Source organism: Magnolia sinica, chromosome 15 (assembly GCF_029962835.1).
Source record: "Magnolia sinica isolate HGM2019 chromosome 15, MsV1, whole genome shotgun sequence".
NCBI classification, from domain to species: Eukaryota; Viridiplantae; Streptophyta; class Magnoliopsida; order Magnoliales; family Magnoliaceae; genus Magnolia; species Magnolia sinica.
This window is the reverse complement of record NC_080587.1, coordinates 18,135,941-18,146,906: the sequence shown is the minus strand read 5'-3', so window position 1 is coordinate 18,146,906 and position 10,966 is coordinate 18,135,941. Positions and strand designations below refer to the sequence as shown.

The 10,966-nt window shown below is 42.0% G+C and overlaps 1 protein-coding gene across 1 annotated transcript; it reads left to right on the top strand.

Annotated features, from left to right (window-relative positions):
* Nucleotides 1–627: 627 nt before the first annotated feature.
* Nucleotides 628–2,974, top strand: LOC131227808 (uncharacterized). Its single transcript, XM_058223634.1, has 2 exons — nucleotides 628–2,291; nucleotides 2,603–2,974. The coding sequence occupies exons 1-2, from the start codon at nucleotides 2,019–2,021 to the stop codon at nucleotides 2,699–2,701; spliced, it is 372 nt and encodes a 123-aa protein (XP_058079617.1). The 5' UTR covers nucleotides 628–2,018; the 3' UTR covers nucleotides 2,702–2,974.
* Nucleotides 2,975–10,966: the final 7,992 nt, after the last annotated feature.

The window sequence follows — 10,966 nt, the reverse complement described above, 5'->3', positions numbered from 1 at the left end:
AGTCCATTTATCGGGCACACTTGGTGAGTAAACCAGCCTAATGTAGGGGCCCTACCTGATTCGTGACAACAAGCCCAAATGGGCGCACCACATAAAGAAGGCAGAACTTCCTTTAGCTTCCACTATAGGAAAAAAGGCCAAACAGACCCACCAACAGGAAGAACATGGGCAAAAAAAAAAAAAAAGAAGTAGAAGAAGAAGAAGAAGAAGTTGGAAGGCCTCGAAACACCATGCAGGAAACAAAAACTGCAGGCTTTGTACAACAATTAAAATAGCTATTTCACCATCCCAACATCCTTGCCTGGCTTGTTAAGACAGCAACCACCTAAATTATAGATGGCTAGAGAAAGCCTATAAGCTGACATTGTGGCAAATCACCTACAGAGAGAAGTATAGAGAATGCTAGTGTATTATATTTATAGTGTGTCCTTTTAGTGTAAGTGCATGTGCACACTTCCCTATTCCCCTGCAGTGTACTATATGCTTTTTCATAATAAAATATTATGTGTTAGGGCATGCAAGCCTAACACACATCATCTCTCCCAAACTCTCCTCCTCCTTCTCTCTCAATATTCTCATCTCTTCTTCACATTATCCTCATCAAATCTTTTTCTACTTGGTATCAGAGCAAGTTCAAGGCATTCCGCATCCAACAGGTTGAGAGGCGACACGTCACCTTGCTGACGTCAGCAGCCGTACGGCTGACGTCAGCGTTGTACGGACGCATGGGCTCTGTTTGAGCTAAAAGTTTAGGGGTTTGATAGATCTTGATTTTAGAAGATTTGTCATGATTTTTTCAGAATTTATTGGACCTCATTTCATGGTATTTTGGGCGAAATAGAGAAATTCGAAAATCGGTTCCAGATTCCATTTTTCTTCGATCTACCTCAAATCGGTAAGCTTTTCTTCGGTTTCTTTACTCAAGATGGACCGAAATCTTCCTCCCAAGCTATCCATGGTGGATTTTTTTACTTAAGATCAATGTTTGAGAGGTTTTTAACCTCAAATGGGCGTGCGGCTGGGCCGTTTTTCACTCGGTCAGGCCCTATTTGACTGCGTTTCATGGTATTTTGGATGATTGATATTTGTTTGAGGTTTATCTCTTGTTATGTTGAAGGATTGAGTGAGATAGAGTTGTTTGAATCAATCTTTCTTGGCATAGGGGGTCTCTTGGCATAGGTTTATTTCTCTTGGACTCTATTATGGCTGACAAAGGGCCCTCATCTCTTGGCATAGGGTCTCTTGAATCTAACCCCTTGCAGATTACCTCCATTAAGTTGAATGGTGACAACTATCTTCAATGGGCACAATCTGTAAAAGTATTTTTAGGAGCCCGTGACAAGTTGTCGTATATTTTGGATGATCCCCCAAGCTCTACAGATGTTACCTACAAGTCTTGGACAAAGGAGAATTATCAAGTTATTGCATGGTTGTTGAATAGCATGGATTCCTCGATTAGCCACTCAGTGATGTTTTTATCCTCGGCTAAAGGCATTTGGGATACGCTTCATGATATGTTCTCGGAATCTCAGAATTTTTCACGGGTATTCCAGCTTATTCAAGAAATTGGTTGATTTCAACAAAACTCCAGATCCTTAAAAGACTACTATTCGATGCTTCGGGGTATGTGGGATGAGTTGGATATGTATCAGCCTCTTCCTTCCAAATGTAAAGAGGATCATGAACATGCTCATAAGCAACGGGATGATACTCGTATCATGCAGTTCCTCGCTGGGTTGAGTTCTGATTATCTTCACGTTCGCGATCAGGTTGTTATGCAGGATCCTCTTCCCCCATTGACGACAGTCTATGCCATGTGTCAGCGTGCTATGGTCTCTACTCTTCCTTCTCATTCATTTGTGTCACCCGAGCGTTCGGCACATCTTGTTGGCGATCAGTCCTCGGTCTTCGGGTACCATCCTTGAGCTCAGGGCGCATTTCTGATTTTGGTGGTCGTGGTAGAGGCCACGAGGGAGATCGCAGTCGCGGCGGCAGTAGTCTTCGTGGTCGTGGTGGACATGGACGAGGACGTGATGGTTCCCGCATTTGTTCACATTGCGGTGGAACTAATCACACTATTGATTATTGCTGGCAGCTACATGGTCGTCCTACGTATGCCGCTGCTTCTGTTGCTTCCACTGTTGCTTCTGAGACACAGTCTTCCACCCCGACAGCTGAGCAGTCTACTTCAGGGGAGTCTCTTATTATTTCTCGGGCGGCATATGATGCCCTTATGCGGCTTCACATTCGGGATATTCCTGAGCCTTCTCACGCAGCTTCGGCCCAGTCAGGTACCGCCCTTCTTGCGTCATCCTCTCCTACCTCCTGGGTCATTGACTCTGGAGCTTCCTCCCATATGACTGGTAAGTTGCAATTCTTTTCTTCTTATTCTTCTTCTTCTTCTCCCACTCAGTATGTCACAGTCGCAGATGGAACCCAATCTCCCATCTCTGGGATTGGTTCCATCCCTCTCTCTTCTTCCTTGTCTTTGTCCTCCGTATTGCATGTGCCTCGTTTTCCATTAAACTTATTGTCTGTTAGCTCTCTTACTAAATCACTCAATTGTTCCATCACCTTCTTCCCTTCTTATTGTTTGTTTCAGGACCTACAGACGAAGAGAGTGATTGGTGGGGGCATGAGCGAGGAGGCGTTTATCTTCTCGATGATACACCTGTTGCCGCTTCTAGTACCCTTTCTCTAGATCGAGAGTCCATGACTCGGTGGCATTGCCGCTTAGGCCACCCATCCATAGCTAGATTGAGACTTTTATTTCCCTCCTTATCTATCACTAAACCATTATGTTGTGATATTTGTGAATTGTCTAAACATCATCGTGCTACGTTTCCTCCTAGCTCTTCTGGGAGGAAATCTCAACCTTTTCTTTTAGTTCACTCGGATGTCTGGGGACCAGCTCTGGTTACCTCGACTTTTAGATTTAGATATTTTATTACCTTTATTGATGATTATTCATGCATCACTTGGATTTATCTTTTGAAATCTAAAAGTGAAGTGTTTGATGGGTTTAAAGTGTTTTATCATGAAGTGTGTACTCAATTTCAATGTTTCATCAAAACCCTTCATTCTGATAATGGGGGGAATACATGTCTACTACCTTTCTGTCCTTCTTGCGGGAACAAGGTTTTTTTTCTAGGACGTTGTGCGCTCGTACACCTCAACAAAATAGTATCGTAGAACGAAAGAATCGTCATCTTCATGAAGTTGTTCGTACCTTTTTTCTTGGTATGCACCTACCTGAACATTTTTGGGGTGATGCTCTTCTAACTGCTACTTTTCTTATTAATCATATACCCTCATGTATCATGTCTTATAAATCTTCATTTGCTATATTGTATCATCATGATAATCCATTTCCTCTACCACCTAAAGTTTTTGGTTGCATGTGCTTTATTCAAATTTTGGATGGAAGTAATGATAAACTTAGCCCAAGGGCAATTAAATGTGTCTTTCCAGGGTATCCTCGGAGTCAGAAAGGGTATAAACGCTTTGACCCATTGACTCGAAAGAAATATGTCTCTGCTGATGTAACCTTCTTTGAGGATATATATTTTTTTTCTCCGCTCCAAGCTGATCCCTCTGTGATCCTCTTGCGAGTCAGGGGGAGTATGACTCTTATCTTCTTTCCACTAGTGATCATGGGAAAACTCCTCTGCCCTCTATTCAGCATCCTGTTGGTGATATGGGTGAGCCTAAGCCTCTGCGGGTGTATCATCATCGAGATAAATCTTCACACGCTCAGTCATCCATCCTTCCGATCACTTTGGATGTTGGTTCAGGTGACTCTCCTATCTCGAGTTTAGATCTTCCCATTGCCTTGCGCAAAGGGTCACGATCTTGTACTCAACACCCCATTAGTAATTTCGTTTCATATGATCATCTTTCACCGTCTTTTCAGTCGTTTGCAGCTTCCCTTTCATCACAGACTATTCCTAGATCTCTCTCACATGCTCTTCAGAGTCCTGATTGGACAAAGGCGATGATGGAAGAAATGTCTGCTCTTGAGAAGAATCATACTTGGGATCTTGTGCCACTTCCTGTAGGCCATAAGCCTGTTGGCTGTCGATGGGTTTATACAATCAAGTTTCTTCCAGATGGCTCAATTGATCGCTATAAAGCCCGTCTTGTTGCTAAAGGTTACACCCAGACTCATGGTGTGGATTACTTCGAGACATTTTCTCCAGTGGCTAAGCTTAATTCAATTCGTGTTGTGCTCTCCTTGGCCGTTAATTTATCATGGCCCTTGTTTCAGCTTGATGTTAAGAATGCATTTCTCCATGGGGATCTTACAGAGGAAGTTTACATGCATCAACCTCCTGGCTTTGTTGCTTCTCACAACCCTGCACTTGTATGTCGGTTGAAGAAGGCTCTTTATGGACTCAAACAATCTCCACGTGCATGGTTCGAAAATTTTAGTCAGGCTCTCTTGGAGTTTGGCTTTGTTCGTAGTCATGCTGATCATTCTCTCTTTATATGTCGTCGATCGACGGGCATCATGGTTCTCATTGTCTATGTGGATGATATTGTTTTGTCCGGTAGTGATTCTGCTGGAATGAGGGAGGTCAAAGATTTTTTGAAGACCAAGTTTGAAATCAAGGATCTTGGTCCTCTTCGTTACTTCCTCGGAATTGAAGTTGCTCGCTCATCATCCAAATTGGTCTTGTCACAACGAAAATATGCGCTCGATCTTCTCATGGAGACCGGCATGTTAGGGTGCAAGCCTGCTACCACTCCCATGGATACTTCACAGAAGCTTCGACCAGATGATGGTCCTCTCCTTACTGATCCCGAGATGTATCGACGACTTGTAGGCCGGCTTATTTACCTGACTATTACTCGCCCAGATCTCTCATTTGCAGTGGGGGTTGTTAGCCAATTCATGCAAGCTCCCTGTACTTCTCATCTCACGGCTGTCTACCGCATACTTCGGTATTTAAAATCAGTCCCGGGTCTTGGCCTCTACTTTCAGTTGCATGGTCATCTTCATCTTTCTGGCTATTCCGATGCTGATTGTGCAGGTAGTACTTTTGATCGCCGCTCTACATCCGGCTTCTGTACCTTCCTAGGTGGCAATCTTATAACCTGGAAGAGCAAAAAGCAGCCAGTTGTTGCCCGGTCCTCAGCTGAAGCTGAATATCGTGCTATGGCTCATGCGACATGTGAACTTGTGTGGCTTCGCAATCTTCTTGAAGAACTTGGCTATCCTCCTTCGGGTCCTATTCCTCTTTACTATGATAATCAAGCGGCCATCCATATTGCTCGTAACCCAGTTTTCCATGAGCGAACCAAGCATATTGAGGTTGACTGTCACTTTATTCGGGAGAAAGTTACTTCTAAGGAAATTGTTACTCCTTTTGTTCGATCTGGGGATCAACTTGCTGATGTTCTTACAAAATCCTTGAGTCGAGATGCTCTTCATCGTGTTCGTGACAAGTTGGGCATGATCAACATCTATGCTCCAACTTGAGGGGGAGTATAGAGAATGCTAGTGTATTATATTTATAGTGTGTCCTTTTAGTGTAAGTGCATGTGCACACTTCCCTATTCCCCTGCAGTGTACTATATGCTTTTTCATAATAAAATATTATGTGTTAGGGCATGCAAGCCTAACACACATCATCTCTCCCAAACTCTCCTCCTCCTTCTCTCTCAATATTCTCATCTCTTCTTCACATTATCATCATCAAATCTTTTTCTACTGAGAAGTGGGTCCATAGCCAAAATTGCTTAAAAGTAGTAATCAAGTAGTGCTCTAGTGTCATCAGTACACATCATGTACAATACAAGTGTGTGACCTTTCATGAGACATAGAGATATAACTGCTATAAATAAAGGATGAAACACATATGAATTTTAGTGATTATCACTGCCTAGTTAGTCATGTGAACATTGTAGGCATGATTAGTGCTCGCATGTAGGTCCACAATCTGATCAAACTGCATGAGTTTCAGTGCAACCCAAAATCTGATAGGCATCAAATCAGGCCAACCAGATCTTACTGGATGGTTTTAGCACTGGGCCTTCTTATAACCCAGATAGGCCGTGGGGACCTTTTGATTGTTGGTGGCAGATTGCTGTGATAAGGAGGCCTTGATGGACCAACTGAAGTTAAAAAGTAATCATTCTTTCGGCTGACTGCATATGAATGAAATGCATGCTTGCAAGACGATGATCATACATTAGAATCTCTATGGCAATGCTGTCCAACAAACAACATTGGTGGAATCGATACCTAGGCCCTGTTGAGCAAACCAGAACCTACTCCGAGTGATTTCAAAGAGAATAGATCTTGTTCATCCCATGTGAACAACATTCCAAGGAATATTGACTTCATCTAACCTACCTAAACGATCTGTCCAATTCATGTGGAAATTTGTGAAATGGTCCTGGTCTAGTTTTATGTTTTGATAGCTCTTGTCCAAAGAGGAGTTTCCATTTGCTGCCAGCAAATAGATGGTTGAAAAGAGAGATACAGCAACTGACTCCATTCAATTGAGTAAAGGCCCAAGTTCGGTGACTTCGACATTCCAATCTGCGACATTTTGGTGGCATGTCAATAAACAGTAGGACGAAAAACACCAATGGTCTGGATTAGAGAACCATGAGCGCAAATTGTTGAGATTCAAAAGCCCAATAAATTGTGCAGGGCGTCGGTGTAGGATCATATGATTCCACTCATGAGAATTTAGACTGAAGAAGCAACTGCAGCAACAGCTTGTGTTGCAAACGTGTAGGAGATCCGGGCCATTACCAGGTGGGACTCAATGTGAACATTGCCCAGTGCCAGCAGCCAGGCCCTTCTGATGGGACAATTGGTGATTTTTCAACTGACCATTTTCCTCACACAAGTCTGGCCCTTCTGATGAGTGGATTTGATGCAGGACATAAAATTAAATATGGTTAGAAACATCTTCCAATGAATGAAGAAGATGCGGTGCACCCCACATATGAATGTTGCTGGTTAGGAAAAAATTAAAGAAAATACCAAAAGCAAAGGCAAAAAAAAGCAAAGAAAATATTAAAAAAAACAGAGGCCTTACCTGTAACGCTCAATCTGAGGTCTGCACAGCGTGGTGGTAGGGAATGAGGGAGAGAGAGGTGGAGGCGGGCGTGGCTGGTAGTAGGGATTGAGGGAGAGAGGGAGAGAGATAGGTGGAGGCGGACGTTGCCGGTGGTAGGGATTGAGGGAGAGAGATGCTACACGGGAAGTAGCAGCATTGGGAATCCAAGGAGAGAGAGAGAGAGAGAGAGAGGGCTGCATAGGTATGGCTTCAGCTAAGTAAAACTTTCTATTTGAAGGGCCGTGTACATGCTCGCCCTCAATAAAACCGGTATGACCGGTTCTATTCCTACGACATGCGGTGAACGGATGGCCGTTGGTTTCAAAATCACGCCATCCAACGGGAAGCAAGCTGACAGTGCTCGACCTTACGTAATACTTCCGTAAGGTCGAGCGTATAGTACCTTTTCCCATATATATATATATATAAGAGGAAGGTGAGAGCATACTGCCTATAATTTTGTTGATATGGTAAAATAGCTGTGCAAAATTTGGGCAGGCGCCACAAAATAAATGGCCCACACCTATCATATGACATTACTATATAGTGCATAAAAATTTTATTTTTATTTTTTAAAAAAAAGAGAGACAAGAAAAAGGCTGATACTAGATTAGAGGAATTCCCTAATAGCGATCCCAAAGATTCCCAACCACCATTGAAACAAAGGAAGAAAGCTCAGCAAAAAAGAAAAGAAAAGAGTCCCAACAGCAACTTCTGCAGAAAACCACAGCAGGTTCAACAACCTTCGCCCCCTTCTCCACAGAATGGTCTTTGGAAGTAATGAAGTAAAGAACACAAATAAAGATTAATATGTACCATGAAGATGAGATTCGAAAATTGATTTCAATTAATTGAGATGTTCAAAAATAAGGGTAGTGGTATTAAAACATTAAGGGTCATTTGGATAGGGGGAATTCGAGTGCCCAAGTGTTCTAATACAACTACCCTCATGATTCTGTCTTTTGGAGGATATTTTTGCTTGTTAATTAACTTGAACATTGAACTTATAGACTCAATCACTAGCTGCTCCCATTTTGGCTTGTTAATTTGAACATTGAACTTAGACTTACTAGTTACTCCTATCCAGTGTATAATTTAAAAAGAGGTGGACCCAATACAAAGTTTGTTAGTTTACAATGTTTCTCTAAGTGAATTTAAGTGCATGCCATTGGTCTAAGTATCTCCAAGTTTGTTAGTGTGTCAAAGTGCAATATGCTTGGATGCACTTGGACTCACTTAGACACACCTAGACAAACACTGTACATGTACAAAGCTGTGTTTATACCATGCAACAACTTCAACTAAAACATGCATGTATGAATATACATTTAGGTAAGAGCTGTAAGATATGCTCAAGGCGGCAACGAACACTCTGGCAAAACCTCACAGGTGGATGAAAAGACCATATGCTGGAGAACCCGCAGCATTTGGATGTAACAATGGGTCCAGCCCCTGCTCCAGGCTAGCTTCAACAACCTTGGCTAGGGGTGGGAGGTCACCCAAACCTCAGCTGATTTCTCTAATTGAGACCCAATAGTGCCATAAATGGGTCACACCGGCCCGTCTGGGCTTTGGGCCTGGTCCAACCATATATAGGCTTGGTCTTGGTTATCATGCCTGGGGATGGCCTTGGACCTGAAAGTTTGACCATCTACTAACCAAGCCAGGTTTGGCCCTAGAGGCCCATCAACCCCTTTCGGATGTATTATTAATTGGGCTCGGCTCGTTCCTTGGCACAGGCCCTGGCATGACCATTATGATATTGAGAATAATAAAGATAATATAACCATGAGTGAAAAATGAAAATCGTCTGACACTTGGGATTGGTTGAATCATATTGAATTGCAATTCAACACAATACAATTGGTTGGGGACCTTACTCATTTCAACACCAGGTCATGGGTTCAAGCACCCATTGTGGTGAAATTCCACCGTGTGGTGTGAGTGCGTGTAAAAAAAAAAAAAACAGAAGAAGAAAACACAATACAATTGGCCATTTTCTATGATTTGATAAAGTGAACTCATGAATTTGCTGCTGTAAAAAAGTAATCTCAACTTGTAAATGTAGTGGTCTACAAAAGTAGGCTACATCTGGCAGCGCCGACTAATTCAATTGAATTAATTACTCGGTGAAGTGGAAACAACAAAACTGTAGTTACAATTCAGATGCTTGGGTGAGCACTGTAGTTACAATTCAGATGCTTGGGTGAGCGTTTGCAATTCCACTTAGTTGCATATAGGAAGTTTCAAATATATCCTTAGGGAATCAGTGTGCTGAATTGAATTGTTAGCAAACTAAACTAAGCCAATTACCTAGAAAATTGTCGTTTATTGATTGGATGACTGTTTATCAGTTGTGTATCTAAATGCAGTCTCAGTAGAATCAGTGTTCTAAACCGAATTGATAGTGAACTAAACTCAGCAATTTAGTTACAATTCTGTCGTTTATTGATTGTGTTTGCAATTCAAATCACTTGCATTTCCAAATTTCCAGACACAACCTTAGAGAATCAGTGCACTGAATTGAATCAACACTGAACTGAACTCAGCAAATTTCATAGTATGAGCAAATGGTTAAACAGAGATATCCACAGCCAAACAATAAATACAATGGGTGATCGGTTCCTTAACATAAATATCACACATAAAACCTGTTTGATTAGTTGTAACATGCATAACAGTTAGACTGCAGATCCGTTTTATATGCAATGGTTTCTAACTGGACACATAGATAGAGCTACAAACAGCTAGTAAAGTGACCATTCCTTCCCAAAAGCTATTTATGAAGCCTCGCTAGCTGATTAACTCACAAGCAATGAGGAACATCTATGCTCAATTTGAAGGATCCCCTTTGAAGACAAATTGCCCACCCTTGACAAACAAGAGACCTACTGACTCATTTTCAATTTGGAGCTTGCCCTTATGTCTAAAGGTCCACTACTTGACTGGGCCTGTACAACTCATGGGTGTATGTGTATTATCTGGTATGTCAATCTTATAAGTCCTATGGTTGACAGTCAACTGCATAAATATCAAATCAATAGGACAATCATATCTTTCTCAGTAACAGCCTTCAAGCAAACAGGTGATGAAAACATTCAGCCAATAGTCTACACTCAGTAGAGAAAATCAGACAGGTAGGATTCTCCAATTCACATGTTTTGTGTACAATCACCCACAAGCGATAGATGTGAGCAGACGCGTTGTCTTCATAATCTGACTATGCAGCTTAATTAGGCAGCTCAAGTGAGTCTTCTGTACAACCATCCACAATGGTAGGGGCAAGCAGATGGGTGCTGGTCTTGATCATTTGACCATGCAGTCAAGTGGGCCTCATCCATGAATGAACTGAATCATCGACCCTCAATTGCAGAGAAGACAATCTTTACTTTGACTTGTATCCCCATTTTCCCTCAGAGACTTGAACATGGATGAGAGGCACCAGGTCTAGCTTCTCTAATCCAAGCTGTTGTATTGAATGGAAGTTCGGTCAGATCCGTTCATAGAACGGTATTTGTTGGAAGGAGAAAAATTGCATCCCGTTTGTCAATGGTGAATTGGAGTTCGAGGTTGAACCTGTATCTGAAAATTCTGCCAAGTATGCGGCATCTCTGCAACATAACAGTAACTTGGATTATTTTTTTTTTTTCTCCAAAACTAGTTATTATCCACATGCATTAAGAAAACCATGAATGTACCATTGAGCCATCAGAAAGTCGATATTGGTCGATATCTTCACATAAGCTTCTGTATGTTGCCATGATTAGGTAACTGCAAACAATGATGCTCCCATAGACATCGCCAAACATTTTCAGAAACATTTCCACTAATATTACTGTTTGAGGTACTATAAAATCCGAAACCATATATCCTATTGCCTCAATGGGAAG